This window comes from Tachyglossus aculeatus, chromosome 8 (genome assembly GCF_015852505.1).
Source record: "Tachyglossus aculeatus isolate mTacAcu1 chromosome 8, mTacAcu1.pri, whole genome shotgun sequence".
NCBI classification, from domain to species: domain Eukaryota; kingdom Metazoa; phylum Chordata; class Mammalia; order Monotremata; family Tachyglossidae; genus Tachyglossus; species Tachyglossus aculeatus.
This window is the reverse complement of record NC_052073.1, coordinates 6,391,876-6,409,161: the sequence shown is the minus strand read 5'-3', so window position 1 is coordinate 6,409,161 and position 17,286 is coordinate 6,391,876. Positions and strand designations below refer to the sequence as shown.

The 17,286-nt window shown below is 46.4% G+C and overlaps 1 protein-coding gene across 2 annotated transcripts in view; it reads left to right on the top strand.

Moving 5' to 3' along the window:
* STK4 (serine/threonine kinase 4) overlaps window positions 1-17,286 on the top strand; it is a 119,650-nt gene that overhangs the window by 16,520 nt on the left and 85,844 nt on the right. For both annotated transcript variants that reach the window (XM_038750229.1, XM_038750230.1), the window contains exons 3-6: window positions 1,661-1,789; window positions 8,855-8,969; window positions 11,218-11,382; window positions 13,479-13,646. In XM_038750229.1, the coding sequence (XP_038606157.1) occupies window positions 1,661-1,789; window positions 8,855-8,969; window positions 11,218-11,382; window positions 13,479-13,646 (577 nt within the window). The remainder of the gene's footprint in view (window positions 1-1,660; window positions 1,790-8,854; window positions 8,970-11,217; window positions 11,383-13,478; window positions 13,647-17,286) is intronic.

The following is a 17,286-nucleotide window of genomic DNA, read 5'->3' as shown; positions in this document are numbered from 1 at the left end:
GCCCCACGTGGGACAGGGAATGTGTCCAACCCTACTTGCTTGCACCCACCGTAGTGCTTAGTACAGTGTCTGGCACATAGTGAGTACTTAACAAATACCATTATTATTATTATAGCAAGAGTTCACTTTTCTATGCTTCAGTCCCCTCATCTGTAAAATGGGGTTTAAGACTGTGAGCCCCCCGTGGGACAGGGACAGTGTCCAATCTGATGTTCCCTGTCTCCCCCTTTTAGACTGTGAGCCCACTGTTGGGTAGGAACTGTATATGTTGCCAATTTGTACTTCCCAAGCGCTTAGTACAGTGCTCTGCACATAGTAAGCGCTCAATAAATACGATTGATGATGATGATGATGATGAGCTTGGATCTGCCACAGTGTTTAGTGCAGTGCACAGCACTTAACAAATATAGTATGTTTTTCTATGGATAGCGTTGGCATGAACGTTGTGAAAGGCAGGGACCTGGGGTTGTTGTTTTGGGGTGCTCTCCCAGCACTTAATACAGCGCTCAGCTCACAATAGGCGCACGATCAATCAATCATTCAATCGTATTTATTGAGCGCTTACTGTGTGCAGAGCTCTGTACTAAGCGCTTGGGAAGTACAAGTTGGCAACATATGGAGACGGTCCCTACCCAACAGTGGGCTCACAGTCTAGAAGGGGGAGACAGAGAACAAAACAGAACATATTAACAAAATAAAATAAACAGAATAGATATGCACAAGCAAAATAAATAAATAAATAAATCCCACCGATTGTAGTGGTTTGAAAAGATATGGACTGTCCTACTTTTAGTTACATTTCAGTAAGTATGAACAAAACCCGTCAAGGAAAGAAACAGAATTGACAGATTTAGCCAGACCGGAGAAGCGGCGTGGCCTAGTGGAAAGAGCATGGGCCGGACTTGGGTTCTAATCCTAGTTTAGCCAACTGTTTGCTGGGTGATCTTGGGTAACTCACTTCAGTCAGTCATATTTATTGGGCAAGTCATTTCAATCAGTTGTATTTATTGATTTATTTATTATTCTATTCTATTTATTTTATTTTGTTAGTATGTTTGGTTTTGTTCTCTGTCTCCCCCTTTTAGACTGTGAGCCCACTGTTGGGTAGGGACTGTCTCTATATGTTGCCAATTTGTACTTCCCAAGCGCTTAGTACAGTGCTCTGCACATAGTAAGCGCTCAATAAATACGATTGATGATGATGATGATGATTGAGCGCTTACTGTGTGCAGCAGAGCACTGTACTAAGCGCCTGGGAGAGTAGAAGACCATCAAATTAGCTGACACGTTCCCTGCCCGTGACGAACAGGAGAGAATCCTGAAGCTGGTTCAGAATTAATACCATTAAAATACCGTTTTAAAAAAACAGGGAAGAGCTAGAGGGAGTATTTAGAGAGGAAGGTAAATAGTTGAAAAACTGAGCCAGTCATTTTCAAACTGCACACTGTAATAAGCAAGAATTGATTTGTACCCTTCCATTACTTTTGATGTCGCTTGTGTTTTCAGTGCTAGCTAGCTACTCAACGGCCTTTGAAGGTAAATCAGAGCCCTGCCACCAGTTATTTTTACCTTTGGGTATTGCTTCTGTTTTGGTCACTCCTACCCCACAGTCCACTTTGACTTTTCCGCGTTGCAAATGGATTTCTCTTTCGTACCTCAGGTCCTATGGCAGCGTGTTCAAAGCTATTCATAAAGAAACGGGTCAGATCGTGGCGATCAAGCAAGTCCCTGTGGAGTCCGACCTGCAGGAGATTATCAAAGAAATCTCCATAATGCAACAATGTGACAGGTAAGGGCACCTGTGACACCCACTCATTCGTTCAGTCGTATTTCTGTTGCCAATTTGTACTTCCCAAGCGCTTAGTACAGTGCTCTGCACATAGTATGCGCTCAATAAATACGATTGATGATGATTTATCGAGCGCTTACTGTGTGCAGAGCACTGTACTGAGCTTGGGAGACTACAGCAGAAACAGATACATTCCCTGCCCACAACAAGCTTACAGTCTGTGCTCCCGGAGAATGTTGCCTCCACCCCGCCTCGACCCCTTGACAAGAATCGACAGTTTCCAGGAAGGACCGAAAAGATCCCAAATGGAGACCCGTTGGCTCCTGGAAACCTGCTCCGACTCTCCACCCCGACTCCGCAACCAATCAGTGGGTATTTCCTGAGCATTTACCGCGTGCATGGCACTGTAATAAGCACTTAGGAGAGGACAGCGCGGCAGAGTCGGCAGACACTTTCCCTGCCCACCAGGAGCTTCCAGTCTAGAGATTCAGCGCTTAGAACGGTGCTTTGCACATAGTAAGCGCTTAATAAATGCCATCATTATTATTAGAGACGATGAGCTGACATCTCTGATGACGCGAAGGTATTTCTCCCCGACGCTGTATTCGTCGGGGACGTTCAGGGGTTGAATTTCGGAGATGCGTTTTACCATGCGATGGTTTGCGGAAAGGAGGAGACCTATCGGTCCCCTAGGAGATACAGTTGGGAGAAAAAAATCGTTTGAAGTTTGTGTATGTTTGTATTCTGAAGAGTGGGCACCTCCTGGTTGCTACCCAATCCCGCCCAGTGTAACTTCAATTTGTGGTCAAATAAGCCCAATTTAGAAACTAGGAAAGAGGGCGTAGAGGCATGGGTACACCCGTTGTGATAACGATCCCTCACTTCCTCTAGTAAAATCACCTGCGAGTTAAACATCTCGCAAAGGCCTTTCTGTCTGAAGGCCCTGTCACATTTCCATTAGGTAGGGCAAAGAAGAAATCGAGGCACGCTGTTTTCACCTCCATGTGTTTTTTATTTTAGGGCTTTTTCGGACATGTTGAGCGATTTAAGTTTTGTCCTTTTTGAGGAACTAAGATTTGTCAAGGGCTGCGAGCAGGAAATAGGCCTAACGAGGAACCGCAAGAAAACAGATGACTTGCTGAGAAGTTCCATTACAACCGACCTGGCTCCAGAAGCCGCTGCTGAGGAGTACATGGGTCGGCGGGGGGACTCCGGAGGGGTGTCGGAGAGGGGAGCGAGAGAGACCCCATTTCTCCTCCCTTTGTCATTCCCAGAATTAGGACAGCTAAAAACTTGTGCCACTTTTTCAGGAGTTTTTCTGTTCAAGCTCATTTTTGTTTTTTTTGTGGCAACTGGAAAGCAGTGGGGCCTAGAGCAAAGAGCGACACGTCAGGGGCCGTGGCTTCTAATAATAATGATGATGGCATTGGTTCAGCGCTTACTATGTGCGAAGCACTGTTCTAAGCGCTGGGGGCGGATCCAAGGTGATCAGGTTGTCCCACGGGGGGCTCACAGTCTTCAGCCCCATTTTACAGCTGAGGGAACGGAGGCTCAGAGAAGTGAAGTGACTTGCCCAAGGTCACACAGCACACATAATAATAATAATAATGATAGTATTTGTTAAGCTCTTACTGTGTGCGAAGCACTGTTCTAAGCGCTGAGGGCGGATCCAAGGTGATCAGGTTGTCCCACGGGGGGCTCACAGTCTTCAGCCCTATTTTACAGCTGAGGGAACGGAGGCTCAGAGAAGTGAAGTGACTTGCCCAAGGTCACACAGCAGACATAATAATAATAATAATGGTAGTATCTGTTAAGCGCTTACTATGTGCGAAGCACTGTTCTAAGCGCTGGGGGCGGATACAAGGTGATCAGGTTGTCCCACGGGGGGCTCACAGTCTTCAGCCCCATTTTACAGCTGAGGGAACGGAGGCTCAGAGAAGTGAAGTGACTCGCCCAAGGTCACACAGCAGACATAATAATGGTAAGATTTGTTAAGCGCTTGCTATGTGCGAGGCACTGTTCTAAGCGCTGGGGGCAGATACAGGGTGATCATGTTGTCTCACATGGGGCTCGCAGTCTTCAGCCCCATTTTACAGCTGAGGGAACTGAGGCTCAGCGAAGTGAAGTGACTTGCCCAAGGTCACACAGCAGACATAATAATAATAATAATGGTAGTATTTGTTAAGCGCTTACTATGTGCAAAGCACTGTTCTAAGCGCTGGGGGCAGATACAAGGTGATCAGGTCATCCCACGTGGGGCTCACAGTCTTCAGCCCCATTTTACAGCTGAGGTAACTGAGGCTCACAGAAGTGAAGTGACTTGCCCAAGGTCACACAGCAGACGTGTGGTGGAGCCGGGATTAGAACCCATCACCTCTGACTCCCAAGCCCGGGCTCTTTCCACTGAGCCACGCTGCTTCTCTAGTCCCAACTCTGCTACGTGTCTGCTGGGTAATAATAGCAATCATTGTGGTATGGAAGAGCTTACTCTGTGTCGGGCACTGTACTGAGTGCCAGGGTAAAGACAAGGTAATTGGTTTGGACACAGTCTCTGACCTCCTTTGGGTTCACAGTCTTAATCCCCATTTTGTACAGGTAATAATAATAATAATAATGGCATTTATTAAGTGCTTACTATATGCAATGCACTGTTCTAAGCACTGGAGAGGTTACAAGGTGATCAGGTTGTCCCACGGGGGGCTCACAGTTTTCATCCCCATTTTCCAGATGAGGTAACTGAGGCCCAGAGAAGTGAAGTGACTTGCCCAAAGTCACACAGCTGACAATTGGCGGAGCCGGAATTTGAACCCGGGACCTCTGACTCCAAAGCCCGGGCTCTTTCCGCTGAGCCACGCTGCTTCTTCTACAGATGAGGGAACTGAGGCACAGAGAAGTGAAGCGACTTGCCCCAGGTCACACAGCAGACACGTGGTGGAGGCGGGATTAGGCCTATGCTCTATCCACTAGGCCACTCTCCTGGATGACCTTGGGCAAGTCACTTAATTCTCTGGGCCTCAGTTACCCCATCTGTAAAATGGGAAGTAAATCCTACTCCCTCCTTCTTATCAATTAATCAGTCAATCAGTGGTGTTTATTGAGCACTTACTATGTGCGGAGCACTGTTCTAAGCACTTGGGAGAGTACAATACCCTTAGACTGTGAGCTGACTTAGACCGTGAGCACCATTGGGGGACAGGGACTGTATCCAACCTGCTTACTTTGTATGTACCCCAGCACTTAGAACAGTGCTTGGAACATAATAAGCGCCTAGCAAATACCACAACTAATTAATTCTAACAGGACGCCCTCTTTCCTGCTGTGAATTCCTCAGTGGGCAGTGCTGGGACACTTAAAATAGCCCCAGGAGCACTGGGTAAGAGAGCGGTGACAGGCGTCAGTCATTCATTCATTCATTCAGTCGTATTTATTGAGTGCTTACTGTGTGCAGAACACTGTACTAAGCGCTTGGAAAGTACCATTCGGCAACACAGTGAAGTATAGTTTGAGGCCTTCCCAGACTGAGCCCCTTCCTTCCTCTCCCCCTCGTCCCCCTCTCCATCCCCCCCATCTTACCTCCTTCCCTTCCCCACAGCACCTGGATATATGGATATATGTTTGTACATATTTATTACTCTATTTATTTATTTATTTTACTTGTACATATCTATTCTATTTATTTTATTTTGTTAGTGTGTTTGGTTTTGTTCTCCGTCTCCCCGTTTTAGACCGTGAGCCCACTGTTGGGTAGGGACTGTCTCTATATGTTGCCAGCTTGTACTTCCCAAGCGCTTAGTACAGTGCTCTGCACACAGTAAGCACTCAATAAATACGATTGATTGATTGATTGAGAGGCAGGAGGTTGGGAGGTCAGAAAGGAGGCTGATGCACTAATCCAGTGGGGATAGGATGAGTGATTATAACGTCCTTTTGAGAAGAGTGGCGAATTTTGGCAGGGGATCCATTTTGGCAGATCGTCCCCTGCCCAAAGACCCTCACTGTGGTCCGGAACAAGAAGGGAAACTGACACGGTAATCTCCTCGTGTTTCTTTCAAATTTACCAAGGTGGATGCCGCCTTAGGAGGCGTAATTATCCTTCGCTTCATTAGGATCTATATTTGGTCTCCTCTGTTTCTGTCTTTGGCATGTTTCCCAAGGACGGAGTGTCGTTGGAGCCCGAACTAATGAGACTGTCGTCTCTTTGGTGATCATACATCATCCTCTCGACCAGAAAGTCATCCAGGCAGAGTTAAGGGGTGTAGCTGACGGAGTGGGCGATATTTCATTCGAATGGGTGATTTGCCCTCTCCCCGAAACTTCTTGGTATTTTATCTTTCCTCTAGCCCGACCCTGATCTCAAGGCACTGAGAGGTTTGGGGCCGTTAAATTGAGCCGTGTGCCCTGAACGGGGTGAAAGAATGATGTTAGAGAAGCAGAATGGCCTAGAGGCTAAAGCACGGGCCTGGGATTCAGAAGGTCGCGGGTTCTAATGCCGCCTCCACCACCTGTCTGCTGTGTGACCCTGGGCAAGTCACTTCACTCCCCTGGGGCTCAGTTCCCTCATCTGTAAAATGGGGATCGAGACTGTGAGCGCCATGTGGGACAGGGACTGTGTCCAACTGGATTTGCTTGTATCCACCCCAGTGCTTAGTACAGTGCCTGGCACACAGTAAGCGTTTAACAAATACCGCAATTATTATTTCTGTTTTATTTATTTTTTTCCCCCCTTTCCTACTTTTCCTAACCCTCATGTAGTAAAGTACTGTGCAACAGTGATTAGTTTTTTCCTCTTTCTGACTTATCCTGTCCTCAGAGAGAAGCAGCGTAGCGTATTGGCTAGAGCACAGGCCTGGGAATCAGGAGATCATGGGTTCTAATTCTGGCTCCGCCACTTGTCTGTTGTGTGACCCTGGGCAAGTCACTTCACTTCCCTGGGCCTCAGTTCCCTCATCTGTAAAATGGGCATTGAGACTGTGAGCCCCATGTGGGACAGGGACTGTGTCCAACTGGATTTGCTTGGATGCTCCCCGGTGCTTAGTACAGTGCTTAGCACACAGTAAGCATTTAACAAATACCACAGTTATTATTTACGTTTCTCCACAGCTGCAGCCGTGAGTTTTTTTTCCCCCTTTCCTACTTTTCCTAACCCTCATGTGGTAAAGTACTATGCAACGGTGATGATTTTTTTCCCCCCTTCTTGACTTTTCCTATCCTCATGTAGTGAAGTGTGCAGCAGTGATGATTTTTCCCCCTTTCTGACTTATCCTGTCCTCAGAGAGAAGCAGCGTAGCATACTGGCTAGAGCACGGGCTTGGGAATCAGGAGATCATGGGTTCTAATTCTGCTTCTTCCACTTGTCTGCAGTGTGACCCTGGGCAAGTCACTTCACTTCCCTGGGGCTCAGTACCCTCATCTGTAAAATGGGGATGGAGACTGTGAGCCCCATATGGGACAGGGACTGTGTCCAACTGGATTTGCTTGGATCCACCCCGGTGCTTAGTACAGTGCCTAGCACACAGTAAGCGTTTAACAAATACCACAGTTATTATTTACGTTTCTCCCCAGCTGCAGCCGTGATTTTTTCCCCCCTTTCCTACTTTTCCTAAGCCTCATGTACTAAAGTAGTATGCAATGGTGATGATTTTTTTCCCCCTTCTTGACTTTTCGTATCCTCATGTAGTGAAGTGTGCAGCAGTGATGATTTTTCCCCCTTTCTGACTTATCCTGTCCTCATAATAATAATAATAATAATAATGGCATTTATTAAGCACTTACTATGTGCAAAGCACTGTTCTAAGCGCTGGGGTAGATACAAGGTAATCAAGTTGTCCCATGTGGGGCTCGCAGACTTAATCCCCATTTTCCAGATGAGGGAACTGAGGCCCAGAGAAGTGAAGTGACTTGCCCAAAGTCACACAGCTGACAAGTGGCGGAGCTGGGATTCGAACCCATGACCTCTGACTCTAAAGCCCGGGCTCTTTCCACTGAGCGTAGCATATTGGCTAGAGCACGGGCCTGGGAATCAGGAGATCATGGGTTCTAATTCCAGCTCCGCCACTTGTCTGCTGTGTGACCCTGGGCAAGTCACTTCACTTCCCCGGGGCTCAGTTACCTCATCTGTAAAATGGGGATGGAGACTTTGAGCCCCTGTGAGACAGGGACTCGATTTGGTAGTATCAACCCCGGCGCTTAGTACAGTGCCTGGCACACAGTGAAGCACTTTAACAGGTACTACCATTATTATTATCATGTAATGAAGTACTGTGCAGCAATGATTATTTTTTCCCCTGTCTAAATTTTCTTAGCCCCCATGTAGTCAAATACTATGCAACGGTGATTTTTTTTTTCCCTCTTAGTGATGTCCTATGCTGCTCTGATCCCTTCAAAGCCCTACTGAGAGCTCACCTCTTCCAGGAGGCCTTCCCAGACTGAGCCCCCTTCTTCCTCTCCCCATCCCTCCCGCCTTACCTCCTTCCCCTCCCCACAGCACCTGTATATATGTATATATGTTTGTACGGATTTATTACTCTATTTATTTTACTTGTACATAATAATAATAATAATAATAATAATAATAATAATGGCATTTTATTAAGCGCTTACTATGTGCAAAGCACTGTTCTAAGCACTGGGGAGGTTACAAGGTGATCAGGTTGTCCCACAGTGGGGCTCACAGTTTTAATCCCCATTTTACAGATGAGGGAACTGAGGCACAGAGAAGTGAAATGACTTGCCCAAAGTCACACAGCTGACAGTTGGCGGAACCGGGATTTGAACGCATGATCTCTGACTCCAAAGCCCGGGCTCTTTCCACCGAACCACGTTGCTTCTCATATTTACATATTTATACGTATTTATTCTATTTATTTTATTTTGTTAATATGCTTTGTTTTGTCGTCCGTCTCTCCCTTCTAGACTGTGAGCCCGCTGTTGGGTAGGGACCGTCTCTGTATGTTGCCAACTTGTACTTCCCAAGCGCTTAGTACAGTGGTCTGCACACAGTAAGCGCTCAATAAATACGATTGAATGAATTTGTTTTTTATCCCCCCACTTTCTGTCTTCTCTTAGCCCTCACGTAGTGAAGTACTATGGCAGCTACTTTAAGAACACAGACCTGTGGATCGTCATGGAATACTGTGGTGCTGGCTCCGTGTCGGATATCATCCGATTACGAAATAAAACGGTAGGTTTTGGGGGGAGTTTTTCCCCGTTTTTGAAACCAGCCAAGCTGCTCCATCCTCCTGCTGCTCTCCTCTCCTGCCGAGAGCGCTTTCCTTCATCCACCCACCTCCCACTGATTGAGGATTGGATGAGTCTCCGGTCTGGGCTGTCTCCTATTTTTCCGGGGGGGAGGAAGGGAGGGATCTCGCTTCCAGCTCTAATTACCCATGGTCAAGCCTAAAGGAACACAGGCCTGAGAGTGAGAAGACCTGGGTTCTAATTCTGGCTCCGCCACCTGCCTGTTGGACGACCCTGGGCAAGTCACTTCTCGGTTTCCTCATCTGTAAAATGGGAATTTGGACTGTGAGCCCTGGGTGGGATAGAGAAGCACTTAGTCCAGTGCTCTGCACACAGTAAGCGCTCAATAAATATGATTGAAGGAAGGAAGCAGTATGGCCTAGTGGATAGAGCAGAGGCCTGGGAATCAGCTGGCCAGGGTTGTAATCCTGGCTCCACCACTTGTCTGTTGTGTGACCTTGGGCAAGTCACTTCACTTCTCTGGGCCCCAGAGACCTCATCTGTAAAATGCAGGCTAATCATTCATTCATTCATTCAGTCGTATTTATTGAGGGCTTACTGTGTGCAGAGCACTGTACTAAGCGCTTGGGAAGTCCAAGTTGGCAACATATAGAGACGGTCCCTACCCAGCAGCGGGCTCACAGTCTAGAAGACTGTAATCGGGTAGGACACAGTCCCTGTCCTACATGGGGCTCACACTCTTCTCCCCATTTTACAGATGAGGGAACTGAGGCCTAGAGAAGAGAACTGATTTACCCAAGGTCATGCAACAGTTCATTCAATCGTATTTGTTGAGCACTTACTGTGTGCAGAGCACTGTACTAAGCGCTTGGGAAGGACAAGTTGGCAACATATAGAGACGGTCCCTACCCAACAGCGGGCTCACAGTCTAAAAGACTGTAATCGGGTGGGACACAGTCCCTGTCCCACATGGGGCTCACGCTCTTCTCCCCATTTTAGAGATGAGGGAACTGAGGCCTAGAGAAGAGAAGTGACTTGCCCAAGGTCACACAACAGTGTGACAAGGGTGCCCAGACTGAGCCCCCTCCTTCCTCTCCCCATCCCCCTGCCCTACCTCCTTCCCCTCCCCACAGCACCTGTATATATGTTTGGACAGATTTATTACTCTATTTATTTGACTTGTACATATTTACTATTCTATTTGTTTTGTTAATGATGTGCATCTGGCTTTATTTCTATGTATTCTGCTGACTTGACACCTGTCCACATGTTTTGTTTTGCTGTCTGTCTCCCCCTGCTAGACTGTGAGCCCGTTGTCGTGTGGGGACCGTCTCTGTATGTTGCCAACTTGTACTTCCCAAGCGCTTAGTCCAGTGCTCTGCACACAGTAAGCACTCAATAAATACGATTGAATGAACTTCTCTGGGCCCCAGTGACCTCATCTCATGAGAAGCAGTGTGGATGAGAAGCAGCGTGGCTCAGTAGAAAGAGCACGGGCTTTGGAGTCAGAGGTTGTGGGTTCAAATCCCAGCTCCACCAATTGTCAGCTGTGTGACTTTGGGCACGTCACTTAACTTCTCTGTGCCTCAGTTACCTCATCTGTAAAATGGGGATTAAGACTGTGAGCCCTCCATGGGACAACCTGATCACTTTGTAACCTCCCCAGTGCTTAGAACAGTGCTTTGCATGTAGTAAGCGCTTAATAAATGGCATTATTATTATTATTATTATTATCTGTAAAATGTGGGCTAATCAGGTAGGACACAGTCCCTGTCCCACATGGGGCTCATACTCTTCTCCCCATTTTACAGATGAGGGAATTGAGGCCTAGAGAATAGACTTGCCCAAGGTCACACAACAGTCACCCGACAGAGCTGCAGAGAAGCAGCATGGCTCAGTGGAAGGAGCCTGGGCTTTGGAGTCAGTGGTCCGGGGTTCAAATCCCGTCTCCGCCAATTGTCAGCTGTGTGACTTTAGGCAAGTCACTTCACTTCTCTGTGTCTCAGTTACCTCAGCTGTAAAATGGAGATGAAGACTGTGAGCCCCCCGTGGGACAACTTGATCACCTTGTAACCTCCCCAGCACTTAGAACAGTGCTTTGCACATAGTAAGCACTTAATAAATGCCATCATTATTATTATTATGAGAACACAGGTCCTTCGGACGCCCCGGCCCGTGCTGTACCTACTAAGGCTGTAGGATCAGTTGTTAACACCTTGCTCTTCCCTTAGCTGATAGAAGATGAAATAGCCACAATACTGCAATCAACCCTTAAAGGACTGGAATATCTCCACTTCATGAGGAAAATACACCGCGACATCAAGGCCGGAAACATCCTGTTAAACACCGAAGGCCACGCCAAGCTCGCAGACTTTGGGGTAGCCGGCCAGCTCACCGTGAGTCAAGAAACGTTTGCTCGTGACCAGTGGCCCCCAATTCCAACTTGCTGCTGAGGTCTTTTCCGCAGAAAGGTTTTCCACTCTAACAGTTGCAAATTCTGATGACTTGACCCCTGTCCACATGTTTTGTTCTGTTGTCTGTCTCCCCCTTCTAGACTGTGAGCCCGTTATCGGGTAGGGACCGTCTCTCTATGTTACCAACTTGTACTTCCCAAGCGCTCAGTACAGTGCTATGCACACAGTAAGAGCTCAATAAATTTGAATGAATGAATGAATGACATGGTAATATAATAATGGTGGTATTTGTTAAGCGCTTACTATGTACCATGCACTGTTCTAAGAACTGGGGTAGATACAAGGTCATCACGTTGTCCCACGTGGGGCTCACAGTCTTCATCCCCTTTTTCCAGATGAGGCAACTGAGGCACAGAGAAGTTAAGTGCCTTGTTGAGCACTTACGAGCCACAGTACTGTGCTCACCTAAACCCAAGATAATCAGATAAAAAATGGGGACTGTCCCATGGGGGGCTCGCAATCGAGGAGCAAGGGCGGGGCGGGGATCTTATCGTCATTTTGCAGATGGGGAAACTGAGGCACCGCATGTTGAGTAATTTACCCAAGGTCACAGAGCAGGACTGGGTCTAGGACTCAAGTCTTCTGAGTCTCCTACTCTGCGTACTCTTTCACTTAGACCATGCTGCCTTCCTAAAATGCACCTGGGAATTTAAATAAGCGCTCAATAAATATAAATATATATATATATATATATATATATATATAAAAATATTCATTCATCCAATGGTATTTATTGAGCGCTTACTGTGTGCAGGGCACTGTACTAAGCGCTTGGGAAATACAACTTGGCAACATATAGAGATGGTCCCTACCGAACAGTGGGCTCAATATCAATATGATTACAATGAATGAATGGACGCTCAATAAATGCCCCTGATTGATTAGGTAAATCGACAAAGAGGTATTTGTGAGGCTAAATTAAGGCAAAATTGTAGTTTTAACAGTAAGTCTGCATGCACTTTTCATAATTAAGGATAGTGGTTGATCATAGTTTTTGAGCACTTACTGAGTGCAAAGCAACATACTAAGGGCTTCTCTGCCCACAACAAGCTTACAGTCTAGAGGGGGAGACAGTCACATTAAGATAAGTAAGTTACAGATATTAGGTTCATTAGCCAATAGTATTTACTGAGCATCTACTGTTCACTTGGGAGAGTACGGTAGAATTAATAGGCACGATTCATTCATTCATTCAATCGTATTGAGCGCTTACTGTGTGCCGAGCACTGTACTAAGCACTTGGGAAGTACAAGTAGGCAACATATAGAGACAGTCCCTACCCAACAGTGGGCTCACAGTCTAGAAGGGGGAGACAGACAACAAAACAAAACATATTAACAAAAGAAAATAAATAGAATAAATATGTACAAATAAAATAGAGTAATAAATCCATATGAACATATATCAATCAATCGTATTTATTGAGCACTTACTGTGTGCAGAGCACTGTACTAAGCGCTTGGGAAGTACAAGTTGGCAACATATAGAGACAGTCCCTACCCAACAGTGGGCTCACAGTCTAGAAGGGGGAGACAGAAAACAAAACAAAACATATTAACAAAAGAAAATAAATAGAGTAAATATGTACAAATAAAATAAATAGAGTAATAAATCCATACAAACATATATACATGTATACAGGTGCTGTGGGGAGGGGGAGAGGAAGGAGGGGGTTCTTAGACTTTTAGACTGTGAGCCCACTGTTGGGTAGGGACTGTGTCTATATGTTGCCAACTTGTACTTCCCAAGCGCTTAGTACAGTGCTCTGCACACAGTAAGCGCTCAATAAATGCAATTGATTGATTAGAGGAAGGAGGCGATCCCTGCCCTCAGGCAGTTTACAGTCGTATAAAGAAATCAGACACTTAAATTACAGATGGGTGAAAAAAGAAAATGAGATGTGTGTTTGAGCCGGTGCTTATGGAAGCTGTGGACCTAAAGCCTTTTTTATTTTTGGTCTTCCCATCAAGTTTGTTGTGTTTTTTCTTTCCTCCCCCTCCTTTCCGTCTGCACCGTAGGATACAATGGCCAAACGAAACACCGTGATAGGAACACCATTCTGGATGGCCCCAGAAGTGATCCAGGAAATTGGCTACAACTGCGTGGCGGATATCTGGTCCCTGGGAATTACTGCCATAGAGATGGCCGAAGGAAAGCCCCCCTATGCCGACATTCATCCGATGAGGGTAGGAAAATCCCCTGAATCCCAAGGAAGCTGAGCTGAGCACCTCTTAGCTGCCTTTGATCCTGTTGGAAAGAGCCCGGGCCTAGGCGGCAGAAAGTCATGGGTTCTAATCCCGGCTCTGCTGCTTGTCTGCTGTGTGACCTTGGGCAAGTGGTGTCACTTCGGGCCTCAATCACCTCATCTGGAAAATGGGGATTAAGACTGTTGACCGTGTTCAACCTGACAAACTTGTATCTACCCCAGTGCTTAGAACAGTGCTTGACACTTAATAAGCGCCTGATGGGTACTTCTCTGTGCCTCAGTTACCTCATCTGTAAAATGGGGATTAAACCTGGGAGCTCCCCGTGGGACAACCTGATCACCTTGTAACCTCCCCAGCGCTTAGAACAGTGCTTTGCACATAGAAAGCGCTTACAAATATCATTAATAATAATAATAATAATAATAGACTGTGAGCCCACTGTTGGGTAGGGACCATCTCTATATGTTGCCAACTTGTACTTCCCAAGCGCTTAGTACAGTGCTCTGCACACAGTAAGTGCTCAATAAATATGATTGAATGAATGAAGTACCATCCTTATTATTATTATTATTATTATTATTATCATTATCATTATCATTGTCATTCACTTCTCTGGGCCTCAGTTACCTCATCTGTAAAATGGGGATTAAGAGCATGAGTCCAACATGGGACGGGGATTGTGTCTAACCTGACAAACTTGTATCTACCCAGTGCTTAGAACAGTTCTTGGCACTTAGTAATTGCCTAACAAGTACCATTCATTCATTCAATCGTATTTATTGCACGCTTACTGTGTGCAGAGCACTGTACTAAGCGCTTGGGAAGTACAAATTGGCAACATATAGAGATGGTTCCTACCCAACAGCGGCTCTCAGTCCATTATTATTATTATTATTATTATTAATAATGATATTTGTAAGTGCTTACTATGTGCAAAGCACTGTTCTAAGCGCTGGGGAGGTTACAAGGTGATCAGGTTGTCCCACAGGGGGCTCACAGTTTTAGTCCCCATTTTACAGATGAGGTAACTGAGGCCCAGAGAAGTTGTGACTTTTTTTTTATAATGGCATTTATTAAGCGCTTACTATGTGCAAAGCACTGTTCTAAGCGCTGGGGTGGATATAAGGTAATCAGGTTGTCCCACATGGGGCTCCCAGTCTTCATCCCCATTTTACAGATGAGGGAACTGAGGCCCAGAGAAGTGAAGTGACTTGCCCACGTCACCCAGCTGACAAGTGGTGGAGCCGGGATTTGAACCCACGACTTCTGACTCCAAAGCCCGTGCTCTTTCCACTGAGCCACACTGCTTCTCATATAATGATGGCATTTATTAAGCGCTTACTATGTGCAAAGCACTGTTCTAAGCATTGGGGAGGTTACAAGGTGATCAGGTTGTCCCACAGAGGCTCACAATCTTAATCCCCATTTTACAGATGAGGTAACTGAGGCCCAGAGAAGTGAAGTGACTTACCCAAAGCCACACAGCTGACAATTGTTGGAGCCAGGATTTGAACCCACGACCTCTGACTCCAAAGCCCATGCTCTTTCCGCTGAGCCACGCTGCTTCTCATATAATGATGGCATTTATTAAGCGCTTACTATGTGCAAAGCACTGTTCTAAGCATTGGGGAGGTTACAAGGTGATCAGGTTGTCCCACAGAGGCTCACAATCTTAATCCCCATTTTACAGATGAGGTAACTGAGGCCCAGAGAAGTGAAGTGACTTACCCAAAGCCACACAGCTGACAATTGTTGGAGCCAGGATTTGAACCCACGACCTCTGACTCCAAAGCCCATGCTCTTTCCGCTGAGCCACGCTGCTTCTCATATAATGATGGCATTTATTAAGCGCTTACTATGTGCAAAGCACTGTTCTAAGCATTGGGGAGGTTACAAGGTGATCAGGTTGTCCCACTGGGGGCTCACAGTCTTAATCCCCATTTTACAGATGAGGTAACAGGCCCAGAGAAGTGAAGTGACTTGCCCAAAGTCACACAGCTGACAAATGGCGGAGCCGGGATTTGAACCCATGACCTCTGACTCCAAAGCCCGGGCTCTTTCCGCTGAGCCACGCTGCTTCTTTAAAAACCACTGAGCCGCTTCTGAGGGCACAGTCTCATTCTGAAGGAGAGAGGGCCGGGCCCTGGTTGGAGAACCACTAGATCAACCTGGGAAGCGGTGTGGCCTAATGGATAGAGCACGGGCCTGGGACTGAGAGGACCTGGGTTCTAATCCTGGCTCTGTCAATCGCTTCTTTGTGCCTCAGTTTCCCTGTTCTCCCTCCGGCTTAAACTGGGAACCGCATGAAGGACCGGGAGCCCACTGTTGGGTAGGGACCGTCTCTATATGTTGCCATCTTGTACTTCCCAAGCGCTTAGTACAGTGCTCTGCACGCACTAAGCGCTCAATAAATACGATTGATTGATTGTGACCAATGTAATTAATTTATACCTACCCCAGCACTTAGAGTATTTGACACATAGCACTCAACAAATACCATCATTCATTCATTGTCATATTTATTGACCCTTTACTGTGTGCAGAGCACTGTACTGAGCACTTAGAAGACTATAGAGAAGCAGCGTGGCTCAGTGGAAAGAGCCTGGGCTTTGGAGTCAGAGGTCATGGGTTCAAATCCGGACTCCACCAATTGTCAGCTGTGTGACTTTGGGCAAGTCACTTAGCTTCCCTGGGCCTCAGTTACCTCATCTGTAGAATGGGGATGAAGACTGTGAGCCCCATGTGGGACAGCCTGATCCCCTTGTAACCATCCCAGCGCTTAGAACAGTGCTTTGCACATAGTAAGTGCTTAATAATTGCCATTATCATTATTATTATTATTATTATTACAATATAACAATAAACAGACACCTTCCCTGCCCACAATGAGTTTACAGTCTGGCCACAGTGAACAGTGAAGGCTGAACTAGAGACCCTGACTCCAACTTTCTGCTTTAACCACTTAGAGAAGCAGCATGGCTCAGTGGAAAGAGCCCGGGCTTTGGAGTCAGAGGTCATGGGTTCAAATCCTGGCTCCACCATTTGTCAGCTGTGTGACTTTGGGCAAGTCACTTCACTTCTCTGTGCCTCAGTTACCTCATCTGTAAAATGGAGATTAAGACTGTGAGCCCTCCATGGGACAACCTGATCACCTTGTACCTCCCCAGCACTTAGAGCAGTGTTTTGCTCATAGTAAGCGCTTAATAAATGCCATCATTATTATGATTGGAAACACTGTAGTGCCCTTGGTGTGACTTAGTGGATAGGGCATGGACCTGGGAATCAAAGGACCTGGGTTCTAAACCCTGCTCTGCCACATGTCTGCTGTGTGACCCTGGGCAAGTCAATCAATCAATCAATCAATCGTATTTATTGAGCGCTTACTGTGTGCAGAGCACTGTACTAAGCGCTTGGGAAGTTCAAGTTGGCAACATAACAACTTCTTAACAACTTAAGTCACTTAACTTCTCTGTGCCTCAGTTACCTCATCTGGAAAATGGGGATTTACAGTGTGAGCCCCATGTGGGACAGGGACTGTGTCCAACCAGATTAGCTTGTATCTACCCCAGCGCTTAGAATAATAATAACAATAATGATGGCATTTATTAAGCGCTTACTA